At 40.1% G+C, this 18,298-nt stretch overlaps 1 protein-coding gene across 2 annotated transcripts in view; it reads right to left on the bottom strand.

Annotated features, from left to right (window-relative positions):
- Window positions 1–18,298, bottom strand: part of LOC133522677 (leucine zipper putative tumor suppressor 2 homolog) — a 179,467-nt gene that overhangs the window by 132,485 nt on the left and 28,684 nt on the right. For both annotated transcript variants that reach the window (XM_061858077.1, XM_061858076.1), the window contains exon 2: window positions 17,922–18,010. In XM_061858077.1, the coding sequence (XP_061714061.1) occupies window positions 17,922–17,996 (75 nt within the window). In that variant the 5' untranslated portion in view covers window positions 17,997–18,010. The remainder of the gene's footprint in view (window positions 1–17,921; window positions 18,011–18,298) is intronic.

The following is an 18,298-nucleotide window of genomic DNA, read 5'->3' as shown; positions in this document are numbered from 1 at the left end:
GAGCCCCTTCTGACCCACGGCTCCTGGATCAGAATTACGGCTGTTGTGTTGTCCTCCAACCACTTCCGGATCTGCGCCGTCGCCGTTTCGCTGTGGTGGAGGTTGGCTTGGAGGAATTTACCAATGGGCGAAGGGAGTTCCTTCACAAGGATCACCCTCCTCCGCCGACATCGGCTCCTCCTCCTCCTTGTCGATGGCCAACTTCCCTAGCCCCTGCGCGCATTCCCCCTCACTCTCCGAGGAGTCACGAAGAAGTTCTTCTTCGTTCTCCTCGGAGACGGAGGGAGGTTGCGCTGGAGCTTGCGACTCAGGCACCTGGACTTCGTCCATGGGTTCCTGCGTCGCCCCGGAAGTGTCCATGGGCTCGGACGGTGCAGCGGCTTCGCCACCAGTGGCGACAGTGCTAACAGGGGGCGGCTGCTCCCTGAATTTTCCTCGTGCCCCCTCGAACTTCACGTACACCGACCCCAGCATAAAGCCAAGTCGGCGCCCGCGGTCCACCAAGGGTTGCACCACTGTCTCCGGCACGCTGACGACAGCGAACGTTTCCGTTCCCTGCACCTCGCGCCGGTTGAGTAGCCAGCGGTCTATTTCCGCCCACGGGTTCTGGTACCGAAGGGCTCGGCCTACTTCGCCAAAGTCCTTCCAGACGCCCGGGAACAGGATGCCGCATCGTACTCGCTTTGGCACCTCGCTGAGGCGCCTGACCACCACCTTCTCCCCCTTATCGAGGGTGATGGTGGCCACGCTGCGCTTGAGCCATGCTAGCGTAGCCTGATCCTCGCACCACAATCTCAAGGAGCCATTAGCCCAGGTAGGCTTGCCCCTGAAGATCGGTCCCGCGGGAAGGCTTTCGGTCGGCTGCTTTGCCTCCTGTGAGAGCAGGGCTAGCAGTTGCCTCTGGACCTCCTCCGACTGTTGCGGGCTCAGGTGTCCCGAGGTGGCAGTGGTCACTGCCATCAGTAGGTCCGCCTTTGCAGCCTCCGCATAGTCGGCATGGGGGGTTTCACCTCGCGGTCCAGTCTTCTGCCTCTTAGGCTCGCCCCTGGGGGATATGGTCTCGTCAAGACGAGCCCTCTTGGCAGACGACCGGGCCCCTTGGTTACTCCCACCCTCGGCCCTGGTTCCTTTCGCCCCTTTCCCCTGGAGGGGGGCGCGGTTTGCTGCTGGTGGGCCAGCTGCTGCCCGCTCCCCATCCTTTCCAGGGGCGCCTTGTTGGGGCTCCGGGGCGGTGTTGTTCAGGGCCGCTTGGGCCCTTCTGTATCTCTGCCGTTGCTTCCTGTTACGCTTGTGCGGCTTAGCCGCGGCTGTAACAGGTGGAGGCGGGGGCACAGGAAGTTCAGCCCGTTTACCGGGCTTTCGCTTCCGCGCCTTCCTGGACTCGTGTACGGTCCAGCCAGCCTCCAGCTGGGCAGAGATAGGGTCCAACACCACCTGCACCGGTTCAATCACCGGGTCCTGCTCCGTAACAGGGGGTTTTCCCCCTGTTGGAACAGCACCCCTGGATGTCCCCGGTGCTGGAGGTAGGGGCCGGGTACGCTTTTCCGATACGGGGGGTTTCCCTCCCGTTGGAATGGTACCCGTGGATGTCCCCGGTGTTGGTAGTAGGGGCTGGGTGCGCTTTACCTTGGCGGGGGGTTTCCCTCCCTTCGGTATGGCACCCTTGGATGTCCCCGGTGTCGGTAGTGGAGGCGCAGTACTCTGGAGCACCGGGCCTGCTGCTTTGGGCGTCAACGCATCAGGTTTACGTGCCTTCGGTTTCCCGGCGGCTCTCCCACCTGGTGCGGACTGTCCCTTGCATGGCGGTACTGTCGAGACTGCGCCGCCACGGTGTGTGTGTGTTTTGTGTGGTGTGGTGTGTGGCGGAACTGTCGGAACAGCTCCGGAACCCTAAAAAGAAACCTACAAAATTGTTGAAGGAATGGGTCCCCATTATTCGGAGTTTCACAAACGAAGTTTCGCCTCTCTGACACACTTGTAAATTCGTACGAAAGTGAGACAGAGTGGTTAGACTTCGTTCGAGGTTCGTGGTCTTCTGAAATGCTGGGCCAGCTGCTGTAAGGGTATCTAGACTACCTACTTTTTAACATATAGGCGTAGAAAAAAAAAAAAAACACTGCGATCTCTTTATGGAGTTTTATTTTCTTATTCTGACTGACTGTTGGTAATGTCCTTGAAATGAAGTTACGACGTTTTCGAATTAGCCGACGATGTGTAGATCCATATAGGTACGACACGCTCGCTGAAAAGTGAAACGCTCTTAAACGGTTTTGTCACAAGCATGGTGACAAATGATAAAGAGCCGACCATCTTCACCTTACTGCGGTGGCAGCATGGCTCCATTTTTATCACTTGTCACTATGCCTGTCACTTTCGAGCTTACATACTTGTACGTGACAGGCATGGTGACAAATGAAAAAGAGTCGGCCGACGATCTTAGCCCTACAGGAGGAAATAATGGCATGTAAGCGCCCATACCTATTTTGAAATATGAATTGGATCCACATTCTAAATATTAGGGCGTGGCTTTCCCATGCTGATGAATCTCCTAAACTTCACATCAAAACATATGCTGACGTAGCGCGTCTGTAGCGCAGCAGAATTACTTTTGCATTAGTCCGTGTTTATACTATTCAAAATTCACAGCCTACTATCAAAACATGAGAGGAGTCCGTACTAAACTGCAAGAACTGAAACTAGCATCGTTGACATCCAACTTCGATATTATTGTTATGACTGAAACATGGTTGCATAATGGAATCGGCGATGCAGAGCTTTTAGATCCTAGATACTCTATTTATCGCCGTGACAGACAGTATGAAAGATCTGGTAAGAGAGATGGCGGTGGCTGCCTTATAGCGGTTTCAAATAAATTATTTTCTACAAGACTGTGCAATTGGGAAGGAGAAGATGAGGAGATATGGGTTCAAGTTCGCGATAAGTATACAAATCTGACCTTTATTATAGGTACTATTTATATGCCACCTAATTCCGGTACCTCAAAGTACGAAAAATACTTCGAAAAGTTAAGTGATAGAATGGATTCTTGTGATGAAAAGGTTTTAATTATTGGAGACTTCAACTTAGGGGCTATCCAATGGTCTCCCGATCCAAATAGTTGTTTTTTAAATCCTTCAGTGTGTAATAATGGGGCGGCAAATTCTTTGTTTGATTTTATGTCACTGAATAGCATGTTTCAATTAAATCCTGTATTAAACGATAACTCTAGAATTTTAGACCTAGTTTTAAGTAATTTTGTAGGTCCTATGGTCAGTAAGTCTACAGACGTCCTTTGTAAACTTGACGGGCATCATCCGGCGCTTGACATTGTAATAAATAATAATAATAGTATAAAGAAAACCAGTAAGCCTAAGCAATTTGGTATGTATAATTTTAAAAAAGCTGATTATGACATTGTTAATGAGAAGTTGCTTTCTATTGACTGGAATTTGGAGTTTGCCTCGTGTAGTACTGTGGACGACATGGTTTCAACGTTTTATAAAATCTTAAATAACGTTATAGAGATTACAATCCCCAAGTCAAAACCTCGTAACTATATGTACCCATCCTGGTTTAGTTCTGCCCTTATCAATATGATAAAAGAGAAAGAGAAATGTCGACAAAGATACAAAAAAACAAATAATCCTCGTGACCTTTTAGAATTTCACTTGCTTCGTAGTCGGGTTAAAACTAAAATAAATAACGACTACTCGCATTATATGTCATCTGTAGAAAACGATTTGCATTCTAACCCTAAGAAATTCTGGTCTTTTGTCAAAAACTCACGGAAACAGCCTAAAAACAGTTCTTCTATTCCTTCTAGTATGTCCATTGGAAATGTAACAGCCAACAATGATTCCGACATATGTAATATGTTTGCAAGTCACTTCTCTTCTACATTTTCAGGACTTTCCCAGCCTCCATTAGGTGATGCGGTGCCCAAACAAATCTCTACTGATGCACTAAACAACACTTTTTCTTCAGTGCGTGTAAACGAGTCATCTGTCATGAAGGAGCTTAAAGCCCTCGACGTCAGTAAGGGCCCCGGTCCTGATGGCATTCCACCGTACTTTATAAAAAAATGTAGCAAATTTTTGACTGCCCCATTGGTGGAAATATTCAACGAGTCATTACGACTGTCCATATTCCCTACTATCTGGAAGGAGGCTAACGTTGTTCCGGTTTTCAAGAAAGGTGATAAGACGAAGGTATCTAACTATAGGCCGATATCTCTTTTATCTATTTTTCCTAAGGTCTTCGAGTGCATAATCTGTAAAAAACTGGCTTGGCATGTTAAAGAAATAATTTCTCCTTTGCAGCACGGTTTCATAAGCTCTAAGTCCACTTCTACAAATTTGCTTTGCTACGTGAACGACGTTGGTACAGCTATTGACTCAGGTCACCAAGTAGACGCCATCTACACCGATTTTAGTAGCGCTTTTGACAAAGTGGATCACAGTATCCTCATGCAGAAGCTTCTCGACCAGTTTAACGTCACAGGCGAGATGTGGAAATGGTTTTACTCGTATTTGTCTAACAGACCGCTAAGAGTAGTGAAAGACGGATACTTTTCAAACACGTACTTGGCAACTTCGGGGGTTCCTCAAGGCTCGCATCTTGGCCCTGTTCTATTTATTTGCTTTATAAACGACTTAGTTTCATCTGTCAAGCATAGCAAATGTCTGTTATACGCTGATGATATGAAGCTTTATAAAGTAGTTACATCAACAACTGACTCTTTGTTATTACAACATGATTTGAATAGCGTAAATACCTGGTGTCTGGAAAATAATATGACTCTTAATGCTGACAAGTGCCTCTTTATTAAATTTACGCGGAAAAAAATTACCTGCTGACTCAAAATATTATCTGAATGACGTTGTGCTTCGGGAAGTTTCCAATATTGAGGATCTTGGCGTATGCTTGGACTCTAAGTTAAACTTTGTAAATCATATTGATTCAGTTATCAATAAAAGTAATAAAATGCTTGGGTTCATAAAGCGTATTGGCAAAAACTTCAAACGCGTTGACACTTATCAAACTCTTTTCAATGCTCTTGTTCGTTCTCGTCTTGAATACTGTTGTCAAGTCTGGAATCCTGGCTACGCAGTGCATATCAATCGACTGGAAAAAGTGCAACGTTCCTTTACTCGATTTTTAGTATTTAAGACAAGCAACGAGGGAGTTCGTAAAAACCTGACATACGAAGAGAGACTTCAACGGTTTAAAATGTCCTCTTTACAACTCAGGCGGTCTTTCCTTGACATGGCTCTGTTACACAAATTGGTAAACGGTAAAATCGCGGAACCTTACTTGTTGGGAGGTTTAAACTTTACAGTACCGAAAGCTAGCACACGGTCTTGTCGTCGCACTATTTTTCGCCCCGGTTCTACTAGGACTAAACTGGGCAAGTCACTTCCGGTCCATAGAATGCAAGTAACTTGGAATAATCTGTCACTTCAACAAAACTTCGAAATAGACATATTTAGTGATTCTATTCTAAATTTAAAGCGCAGAATGTTTAAAAAAACTTAATATGCTTGTAATATTATATTAGTACTGTTAGTAGTAGTTAGTATTTTCCTATGCATGTTTCAATCACTTAATCTATTAATGTATAGTTGTAGTTAATAATGTAGTGTAAAAAGCCTCGAACTGTTTGAGTGTTGTTGCACACCTGTTATTGGTGCATAGATATTATACGTGGCCACTATACTTGTTACTTTGCTAGCTTTGTTTATGTACTGTTGGTGTGTCTTATAAAAAAAAATAAAAAATAAAATAAAAATGTTTCCATTATTTATAATAACATCATCATCATATTTTCTAAAAAGGTACTATACAGGTTAATTTTCTTATTTAATCCTTATCCTACTGTACTGTACTGTACTGTGTGGTTTAAGAGGAACTTCCTCCCACGCACGCTCCGGTTGTGGAATGAGCTACCTGCCGAGGTTTTCCCGAGGGTCTTCAGTATGAGGTTCTTCAAAAAAGGAGTGTATAGATTTTTAAAGGGTCGGCAACGCGTATGTAACACGTCTGGAGTTGCAGGCGTCCATAGGCTACGGTGACTGCTTACCATCAGGCGGGCCGTATGCTTGTTTGCTACCGTCGTGATATAAAAAAATCCGCCTGAAAAGATACTCCTTTTATTTGGATATAAGTATCATACTTATACAAGCTGTAAACTATATTGTCCACAGGAGAGAAAACTTGTGTGTTCGTCAGAACTGTACTGATTCTGATTCTGATTCTGATTCTGATTCTGATTCTGATTCTGATATAACCCTTAATTTTTGGGTATGTCTACAGGAAAGACGTGAACACAGTTTTGTGCTTGACCCATAAATAACTCGTTAGTATATAAACTTAGCGGTATTTTTATATCCTAGAATATTGACTAGTCATAAATTAAAGGAAATTGTTAATTATAATGTATTTATACATTAATTAGTCAGAAGACCATCACTTATAACGGTTTGTATGTTAACAAGATGATTAAGTAGTTAAGTAGAAAGGAAATGGCCTTAAGTTTATGCTATTTTATGACTGTAAATTAAAAACAATAGGTATTGGTAAAGGAACCTGGGTCAATAGTTTAGTCATCAAAAATAATATTTTTGTACTATAAAACCTAAATAAGTGAAGAAAATTGTAGGTAGTACAGTAAGTTAAAACCGATGTTGAAACCGACCTAATTTTTTGACATTTGCGACATCAATGTCGACCCGTATTACGAGTATATACTGCGGCAGTGATGCAAACAAATCCGGATCGAATTCATAACCTGTGATTACAATCAAAATACGCTTCCGGGTCCCATCCTATCAGTTCCTATCAAAGACGTTGAGATTGAAATGTAAAATCAAATATTATTTTTATTTTTTTGTTTCTAATACAATGGAAACTAAATGAAATACTTACCTTTAACATTTACTCCCATTGCATTGTAAGCAGGAAATAGACGCGGTCGAAATAGTAAATAGGTATTAATATGTACATAACTACAATTAGGGTTACAACTTACAAGAAGATATGATAATTACTTCGTTGGTAACATGTAATACTTCATAGGCTTGGTTTCATGATTACCCTCACTCGCTGTTTCGCCGGCGACTTGTGATTCTGAATTGTAAACAAAGATTAAACATAGTAAACGACACGACACTTCAACCAAAAAAAATGCTTATTGATTTTATCTCTGTGGTACAAGAAACTATGTATAAAATGCATTCTTAATTTCAAAAAGACTACCTTGGTTGTCGAGGTGTCCGTCCGTCCTTTAGCTCTTGTGGGTTAGATACCATAAATATCATCAAAATATCGAAACGCTTCATCATAAATACAAGGTGTAGCAAAAATTGTGGGGATCCGTTAAAGGGCATATTCGGTATCGTGTTCCAATCAGGAAAAAGTAGAAGAAAAAATTGTATTGTCGCTAAAAAAACATCTATGGTACAGGTCGCTCAAGTCGGTTAATCCTCCATACAAAGGCCAATATTTTTTCGCGTAAAAAAAAATGTTCTTCTACTTTTTCCTAATCAGAACACGATACCGAATATGCTCTTAAGCAGATCCCCACTATTTTTGTAATGTTGATGAATAAATATAAGATATAAGTAGGGGGCAAAAATCTTTGATACATAATAACATTAATGAACTATTTAGTCATCAACAGGCTGTAACAATAATTGTAGTTAAAACGCGTTATTTTATGAGTAGGTAGAATTATCAGTCGCATCTGGCAGTTTTATTTAGTCTTTGTCACCTTCGCCGCCGACGCACATCATTATAAAGCCGCCGCCATTTTCTATAAAATAAAAGGCAAATAAGCATAATGTAAGGGTCAGCCGCCTGCCCCGCATTGTCTTCGGAACTGCCCTCGTGAACAAAGAGTGCTATAAAAGGGAGACACCTCGACTTGTTCCCATCGCTTGTGAAGCTCAGGCGACTCGAACACGAAAGTTAATAAAGTCAAAGCAAGGAAAGTTGGCATCGATTTTGATAGCCCAGACGGTGCAAGTGTTAAGTAAACGTGACGACCGGTTTGGCCTAGTGGGTAGTGACCCTGCCTACGAAGCTGATGGTCCCGGGTTCAAATCCTGGTAAGGGCATGTATTCGTGTGATGAGTATGGATAATTTTGTTCCTGAGTCATGGGTGTTTTCTATGTATTTAAGTATTTATAAATATTTATATATTATATATATCGTTGTCTAAGTACCCTCAACACAAGCCTTATTGAGCTTACTGTGGGACTTAGTCAATTTGTGTAATAATGTCCTATATTATATAAAAAAAGTCATAATTTCATAGACTTTTAACGTTTAAAATAAGACTTGCTTGGTCTGAGTCTACAAAAGTGCAAGTTGCGGAAACTAGGAGAAATTCTGGGAAATTTCAGGAAATTAAGAAAACGTTAATTTTGGAAATGGAAAATATCGATCCACATACAAAAATAAGAGAGCTACCCGATATTTTTCAATGTAGAAATTTCGCAAATCTGGAGACTCCGACGGAGCATCAGCACGAGATGGACTGCGATGGAGTTTACGTAGTCGCTAAATTAAACATCAAGTGTCAACTCGTGGTAGGGCTACAGGAATCATTAACTGTACATACGTTTTAACATCAATTTAAAGTAAGTTTCGTTTAAAAATTGCGAGAAATTATTTAAGCGTTAAACCAAATTGCACATGTCGAATAGGAGTAGGTATGCTTATTAAACATTGACGAATCTTTCGCTCCCAATAGGCCCGATCCGCAGTACCTACTAGTTTAAGAAATAAAACTAATGTCCCTACTTTAAACAATAACAATATTTCTTTTCATCTGGCTAAATATTAAGGGGCCCACTGAGTACCAGTTCGCCAGGCGATATCAGCCTTTCAGTTATTCGGAAAAACTGACAATCGCGAATAACTGATAGGCCAATATCGTCCGGCGCAAATAAGATGCGATATGCAGGTTCTGCCAGGAGTCCGAGGCCGAGGAGCACATTCTGTGTTCCTGTGGACCACTAATTTCAAAAAATTGTACGTGGAGTCCCTCCGCGCGGAAGAAGTGAAACTTCGTAATGAGGAGATAAAAATAATGCTCTAAAATACACATGGTTTATATTACAGTTTCACTTCAAAAAATAGTTTAAATTAAGATTTATAAAATAGATTTAATAAGACATATATTTAAATATGTATATTCTATAATAGAACATATAAAAAGAAAAAATACAAAAAGTCAGGTTCCACCGAGATTTGAACTCGGATCGCTGGATTCAGAGTCCAGAGTATTAACCATTACACCATGGCACCGGATGAGCTAATTGACGAATTTATTCATCACAAACTCTTACTACTTTATGTTACCGATTATAGCGTTAAACGTTTAACGCAACCTTTTTGGAAGTCGCATAAGAAGTTTCACTTCAAAGATACAACCCTATGAGGTACAGAACATTACAGTCCAAAGAATCTAGAACTTCCTGGATTCCACGGGCATAAGTAATGAACATTAAAGGGCCGTTACAATAGATCACTGATTGGTTGACGTGGACCTCAAAGGCCCGCAACACCCCAATAATAATAATATCGGCCGGCGAACTGGTAATCAGTGAGCCCCCTTATAGAGTGGCTAGTCTCAGAGTACGCGTCCGCACTCTGCAAGCAGAAAGACACCTTAAATTGCATTGTGCATTGTATCGATACAATGAATTGTTTTACAACATAAACGTGCTCAAAGTTTATATGGAGTACCCTTAGGAAACGCTATAGCTTAAAATTACAGGTTGTGCGATTTAAAATAGCTTTTATAGGTAAAAAATCGTAAAAAGTTCCTCGCTTCGAACTGTAGGTCTGTACATACAAAGAGAAGAGTGATCTCTTTGAAATCCTGTTGACTGAAATAATTTTAAACAGTCCGTGACCGAATACAAAGGCACATTGTGTACTTGTGTATTACACGAAATGTTATGGCGAGGTTAGTTTTGAATGTGTGGTTTCCTGTCTGTTTTAAAACAAATTTATGTTTCCGAAAGCACTGCGGGAAGCGTTACCGTTTAGGTAGTTTGGAAATTTAAAAAAAACCGGACCTTTTAGTATTTGTTGTTATAGCGGCAACAGAAATAAATACATCTGTGAAATTTTTTAACTGCTAGACAGTTAAAATAGTATCACGGTTCATGAGATAGAAGCCTGGATGAGTGGATACAGCGTGCCAGATACAGCCTAGTGAAGGACGGACGGACGGACCCCGACGGGTCCCGTTTTAACCCTTTGGGTACGGAACACTAAAAAGTTCTAATAGTTTACTGAGAAAGTTTTTCAATACAATAGCATTTAAGATTTTTTTAATACAAGGTCGTTTTGCAGTAGGTTGGCATATTTTGTTCTTTTTTTGACATTTTTGCCTACTCGATGAATTTAGGTATACGGGTGTATTAAATAAATATTATAGGGATATTCTTACACAAATTGACTAAGCTCTACGGTAAGCTCAAGAAGGCTTGTGTTGTTGGTACTCAGAGAGATAAGTATATATATATATGCTTAAATGCATAGTGTACGGAAATGACGATGTATTTTCGATGTGGTCAGTATAACATGTAACACTGTTTAAACTTATTTTTGTCTAATAAACAATTTGTCTTTGTTTTGTATTTGTATTTTCTGACGTAAGTGACAGCTGACATCGATGGAATAATTTGTAAGTATCATTATTACTAACGTGTACAGTCGCCATAAATATATCGGGGCGGACAAGGCGCTCAAAAATATCTGAACACGCTTCTATTGTCAAGGCGTATATATAGCGCGATAATATTATATTGTCCCTATAATATATCTTCGTCTTTTAATTGCTTAATTGGAGTAAGAGGAATACGCGAATTCAGACTTGTAACGTTTGCGATAAACTTGCATTTCTAGCTTTAATTTATTATGTTGCTCATAGTCATCTTCCAGTCACGTTAGTAGGACGCGTCAGAGCGCGCTTCCTTAGAGCTTACGGCGGATTTATGCGCAAGAGTTTAAGTTCTCTACACGTTACGTAAACGTTGTCGCTATTATTTTAACCCTTTCATTAGCACTTTAAACTAACAATTCTATGGATAAAATGATATATCATTATGTTACATAAATGTTCATGCCAAGTTTCATATAATTTAGCATGTTGTTTTGTTCTATGAGGTCGGCTTTTTGGCGACGCGTTCGCGTGCCTCTTAAATAAAACTTCTTTATTGTGACACCTCACCAATGCCCCTTCAACCTTATTGAACAAATATTCTTTCCTGCAAAACCACACCTATTTTACTGGCACTGGTTTCCCAGTGTCAATCACTTAGTGTTGACCTCTATGGAGTGGCATAGCAATACCGATAGAGTTTAAGGTTACCTGCGAACGTAGCCGGCGGGGCGATCCGTCCGCATAAATTGCAGCACTATGATAGCGCGCGGGTTTTAGCAAATCGTTATAGAATCAGATTATACGTTGCAAACTAGCCAGCCTGCCATCGCAGAGTATAACAGCTGTTGCACTTTTATATAGGTAGGTATAGGTACCGTAAAATGGCCCTACTTTGTTCCAAATTAATGAAATTATGAATATATAATATATAATACCGAACGTTAAATTATTTCTCACCACACCGGCTGGTAAAGGCTCTCTTGATTGTTCAAAAACTAATGAGAAAGTTGCATTTTATCCACACGTGGGGCAAAGTAATCAAATGCAGACTTTGAGTTGTTTCCTTATGTTAGCTGGAGGGTAGAATTTACTTTTAAATAATGATTTTGAATTATACATATCAAAGCAAATCATTAATTTTTAATTGATTTGCTTTGATATTGTTTGATATTTTACAGTTAGTATTTTCCTTGTGTGGTGAAAAATGTTGTGTTTCACTCTGTGGTGAAAATTGTTTAACCCTCGTGCCTTGAAACCTTCGCAACGCTCAAGATTCCAATTTACGAATCACTCGCTACGCTCGTGGTTCAATTTAGGAATCCTTTGCTTGCTCCGGTATCAATACTGGCATTAGCGTTTAAACAAAAACTTTGCCCCCTTGTAGAACAAAAATAACTATTACAGACTTGAAGCATACCCACAGGGAATTACCGACAAGGGAGCAAAGTATATAGGATCATTTTACGGTACCGAAATACCAAAATTATGATACTATAAAATCCCAGAGAAAATTATTTTAACGTTTAATCTGCAAGACGAATATGTAAGTCATTAGTGTCATTACAACGAATTTGCTGTTACTTTCATACATTTTAGGAGTTCGAAACGGATGACGATATGCTCTATAGAATGACACTATATAATGAACTTTAGTATCACCAATTTGGTTTAGTAAGAGATCATTCGATGATAGATGTTGTCTCTGTATTGACCACTTACATAATTATAACGACTGGTAATACACGTAAGATGCTGTAGGTACCTACGATCTCTCCATAGCATTTGATTGCGTTGAGCATGATATACCTACCTAGTGTAGACACTACACAAGCTGAACCAATGCGGTATATGGTCTGTCTTCAGACGCTTTACACCTTTATTCATATTTTTTAACCCATAAAACTCAGAAGAGATTGAAAACGGAACTGACTTTAGCGTGCCACTAAAACTTGGGAGTTCCACAAGGTTCTCTTCTGTCTTTCAGGTATTGAGGCCTTTTCTTTACTGTGGACTTTTTATTCTGTTTCAGAAGCTTAGTCAGAGCAGTGCCTGATCGTATAATAAATTGTCTATGGTCAAGCAACCACGACGCAGCTGCCCGAGCACCGAGCACCATTATTACGGCAAATTGTGCTCGATAGATTTACGAGCTGTCAACCCCTTATTTTGGCGGCACCGTAATCTAGGCAAATCGCTCAGCAACAATGTTACTTTACCGTAGCGTAGTTATGGACGATAATACTAAATTATACTAAGTTTGAGTATTAAGGGAGGTGTAATGTGCGAATAACAATTGGACTAGAAAACCTGGAGAAGAAAGTTTAGACAATAAGTTGCAATTATTTTAGCGGCACCATAATCTAGGCAAATCGTTCAGCAACAATGTTACTTTGTAGTTAATGGCAATAAAACTAAATTAAGTATAGTTAAGTAAGATCTGAGTGCTACGTATTAGTAGAATAGACTACATGATTATTAGAAGAAAGTTTAGATAACTACGGTCAACTTTTTCTTCTGGCGGCACCATAAACTAGGCAAATCGCTCCGCAACAATGTTACTTCACCGTAGCGTAGTTGATGACAATAAAACTGAATTACGTATACTTATTGTTAAAGACGAGAATAAGTCCAACCAACCAACCAACATCTAGGTCCAAGTACCAATTAAAATCTAGGGGGTAACAGTTTGATTTACCTGGCAAAAGAGCAAATTACTTATATAAATAACACACATTTTTTTCTGGCTCCAGTTTGTCATTTTCAGTGTCACCTATGACTTTGCGATCACACTTATCAGTAAGTTATCGCCTCACAAACGTGAAATAAAATGAGAAATGTAGACATATGGTAGCGAAGCTATACCTCTCACTTTCAGGAGAAAAAGGTACGCATTATGTGGGCTCCATTGTGAAAGCATGAGATTGAGCGTGTTCAGAAGTTCAGATAAATTAGATACACACCTTTGGTTATTATTACCAAATCTTCCTTCCATACTTGAAAACGGAGTAAATGCATTTGTAACATGACATGACAGAGTTAACGACTTCAACCTAAAATATACTTGTTATAATAATAAACATATTAACAACAGTTATTTGATACCGAATGCGACACATAAAGAGACATCCATACCTCGATTAAATTTTGTGAAGCAATACTTCTTCTTCTTCTTGCCCTTATCCCACGTTATGTGGAGACGGCACAACATGTTTTTCTCTTCCATTCTCCTCTATCTTTCGTCACCTCAGTGCTCACTCCTTTCTTTCTGATATCTTCTTTCACACAATCCATCCATCGTCCATTTGGTCTACCATCCGCCCACGACATCAACATATGAATTAGGGATGACCCTAACATTCTTTTGCGTATATGGAATTCATCCCTCCTCATTACATGCCCATACCACGCTAACCTACTAAAGTGAAGCAAGCAATACTGTGCAATAGTAAGTATCTGGATACGTTACCTAATGTTACCGTGTTGCACAGTGTTGCTCCACAGAAGGTAACTGCTGTGTGAATGCACCTTAAGAAGATTCGCTCAAAATGTTCCAGTAAATCTTTATTTCCGTATTAAGAGCAGATGAAAGATTTCCTTAAACACGGGCCGGGCCATTGATCACCTTATTAACCGTTCGATACCGTTTGATTTATGGTACACTTTCCTCTTACCGTTACTGCTTAATTTAACACCCGCGACAGTATGTTAACGTTTCTTAATTGGCAACTGTTTAAGTAAGTAAGTAATCATTTATTGCATACCATGGTACAATACAAGTTGGTATTGGTACAAGTGATAAAAGAGTTCACATGAGTACCTATAAGTCTTCTACGTTACTTATGAACGGTAACATTTAGCCGTAGTAGTAGATGCCTGTCCTACCTCCGACGAATTGTTTACTGCCTAGTAGACGTGTACTTGTACAGTCGTGTTCGTTTTTTTAGCATTAGAAATAAGGTAAACAATCTTGACAAGTCTTTTTTATTGAAAAACGCTTTTAAATAAATCAGTAACCTTTGGAAGCGAAAGAATGTAAATGATCGTATATGATTTATAATAATTGTGACATATTTGCCGTGACTTATTTTTCAAAAGTGTTTTTCAATAAAAAGAAACGTCAAAATCGCTTAGCTTCTTTCTAATGTTAAAAAAACGAACTATACCTGAAGTCAGCATCGAAAGTAGCGGATGAGACTAACATCTCAAAAGTAAATCATTCTATTTTTTCGTGAAATAGAGAATCTAATGGCAGAAAAAAGTATGATAGATATTGAATTCGTGTATTTAAATTGTATTCCTAAATTATACCTGAACCCAGTAATAGGAATTTGTTGACCAACAATTGTTGAGGAAAATCACATATTAATATTAATTAATGTAAAAAGTCTTTTTACCACTGTAAATACCTGATTTTCACACAAATCGGGAGTTAATCAAGGTCCACTGTGTTACTGTGATTAAGAATATTTACAGTAGCTATGTTATTTAAAGCTATCGAGATTAAGCGTCTTTCTCCATCTCAAACCAGACAATAAAAGTAAAAGTCAAGTATTCTAAAATATTCATTTTACAATAAAGTGTCAAAACTTATGTTATCGCTCATGTAACGTTCTCTAATAACTTTATTATAAAGGACAGGGACTTGTGTCTCTATTTTAAAACTAATAGGTGCCTACAGATACTTTTGAACACGAATTGTACAGAATATTTCTTTTTGTAAAACAATTTGAAATTTGTTAATATATATATATGTAGCCGCCGTGCAGGTCAGGATGTCGACGACTCATCGACTCATAAAACTTCGATTGAAAATGAAATGAAGTATAATCTTCCAAAAGGTACTGGTTTAGGGTTCTTGCCAAAACGGTTAAATGTAGAAAGTGGGTGTTGATAGTATGGAGGATGATGAAAGAGTGATTTGCAATATTTGATCAGTACAAAGGGTGGTTTTAATTTAGGTGCCTTTAATTGGCCGCGTTAGAAAATATGTGGAGCGCTCCTATTGGTGCTTTTAAAAAGCCTCCGAATACTAGCCGAGCCCGACAGCTGCGTTTAGCTACTGCATTGATTTTTATACAATAATAAGTTGCATTCGCAACAATATACATAAGTTGTGTCGGAAATATGATACTTTAGATAATTTAAATAAAGCAAAAAATGTACAACTTCCAGTCTGTAGGTAACCAATATACATAAGAATATTTTTAGAATTTTTAAAGAAAATCTATATAAACCGTATCGCACCAAATTCAAATAAAAATTTGTGTACAACGGATCTATTAATGTTATGGTAATAGCTGCTAAACTGGTAAAACGGAACGTGCCCGCGAAAACCACCCACGATATTATCTGATCAATGTTGCTTGCAACGGTATCGTGTGGGCAAACTGAGAAATGCCTAGATATCTTAATTATTTCAGCATGGTTATGGAACCAAGGAGCAATAATCATAACAGACTTGGCATTGTCTAGGTTTATAGGTTAGGATAAGACCATTCTTATCACTTGTCACTAAGCCCGGCACTTTCGTGCTTACATACTTGTTTTATTTAATAACGTTTAATTTTGCCATTCACAGTCGTGTGTCGCCATTGATAGACTATGGCAGGGGTCGGCAACCCACGGCTCGCCGGCCGCATGTGGCTCTTTGAACTTTGAACTTGCAAATATTCACTTTTTCAAAACGCCCAAAAAGTAACACTTAGAACTTGGACCAGCAGTGGCAGCATGGTTCCATTTTTATCGCTCGTCACTATGTCCGTCACTTTCGCACTTACATACTTGCTAGAACGAGACAGGCATGATAGACAAATGATAAAGAGCCGACCATCTTAGCCCAACACAAATCAACTTTTGTAGCTCTTTGACATTCTTAAGTATATTGAAGAATTCTACTGCAGCGGTGTCAGCAAGGTTCCATTTTTATCACTTGTCACTAAGCCCGTCACTTTCGTGCTTACATACTTATTTTATTTAACGTGACAGACATGGTGACAAGTAATAAAGAACTGATCATCTTAGCCCTACAGTTCGCTCATCTCTTCAAAAGTTTGCCGAAACCTACACAATGCCAAGTCTGTTATGATTATTGCTCCTTGGTTACTCGCTATCGCTCGGCCAACGGAATAACTATAAAGAACTTTTGACCAGTAAAATATTTATCGAAATTTAGGCCATCTGAGTTCTTAGCTAATATGACAATCGTTATGCGTAGTCACGCTACTTCGTGGCATCTCTGTCACCTCGAAAAAAATTTAGAGCTCCATACAAAACTTTGTTGACGGAGCTCTTATTTCTATTCGTTTGGCTTTTGTCGATGTACGATTGTCATCTTGGCTCAGCCCCCAGTCGCATTTTTATCGTCTGTCACCATGTCTGTCACATTTTGACAAGGGCGAAAGTGACAGGCTTAGTGACAAGTGATAAAAATGCAACCATGCTGCCACCGCAGGAAAGATGAATTGGACAAGAGGATAAAAATTATAAAATAAGGTGATTAAGTACTCTGATATTGGCTGAAAGTAAAATATTATTATTTTTATTCTCTGTTCTTCCTATTGCTAGCCAGGCAGTGTACAAAATATCTCGTTCAACACTCGACCACAACACGGTACAAGTGGCGGTCGTCGCGGACGCGACACGCATATTTCACATTTTATGCGACTAACAAACATAAATATATAATTGCTCGATTCGGCGATGGCGGAGATAAGGCCTCGTTTATATTCATATGGCATTATTGGATGTGGAAATAATTTATGGGATTATAATGGAAGTTGGAAGGAGCCACTTTCGTCGGATTAAGAGTTTTGGATTTAATCTTCTGTCTACGAATGATAGGTAGCAGTTACACCCACGACTATGGCGTACATAAAGATCGTTCGGAAGCACAGAATCTAAGGTGGTATTATTTACGAAAACTCTAAAATTACCTCTGACGATTCAAGGACGACATTGTCCCCGTGGTCTTGGAGAAGACTGGCTAAAGTTGACATCAGCATATTATATAGCTGCGCAAGTTCGAACTACCCGCACTTGGTCTTGTTTATCAACAAGGAAGTTTGGCACACTAGGGATGTCACGCGGTCGACAAATAACAGTGACGATATTCGGTTTTTCAACTGGCGATTTTCCGCTTAGGTTACTAATGACTGGATTCACTGTGGTCGAGTGTGGACAGTGTCTGCGCGATTAAGTCACGTTACATAACCAAGTTGATAATGGTTGTGGTACAGAACTTACGTTGCCGAGGAAGCCGCTGCAAGGCTGTATAGCCGGCGGCGGCGGCTCAGGGGAGCCCGACCGCTGAGGGCCCATCTCACAACACCATGCTGAAACAAAACAAACATACATTATTATGGAGGACAATTTCATAGAGTCCTTTAGAGACTCGCTATAGGTGGCCGGCTCAAGGGTCAGATGTAGTTTTGGACACGACACGGCGCGGACAGTCCGGCGGTTCCTCTCTCTGACCACCGGGAGCTTAGGCCCGCCCCGCTTCTAGCCACCTTGGTTAGGTTTTCTTTAATGTGTTTAAGTATATGTATTTTGTATTTATCCAGAGGGGAAAATGGGGACTACGTTTGTACGGAGGATTGGTCGTCCGGTTTCCTCATAAG

Source organism: Cydia pomonella, chromosome 11 (assembly GCF_033807575.1).
Source record: "Cydia pomonella isolate Wapato2018A chromosome 11, ilCydPomo1, whole genome shotgun sequence".
NCBI lineage: Eukaryota > Metazoa > Arthropoda > Insecta > Lepidoptera > Tortricidae > Cydia > Cydia pomonella.
This window is presented reverse-complemented; position numbering and strand designations above follow the sequence as displayed.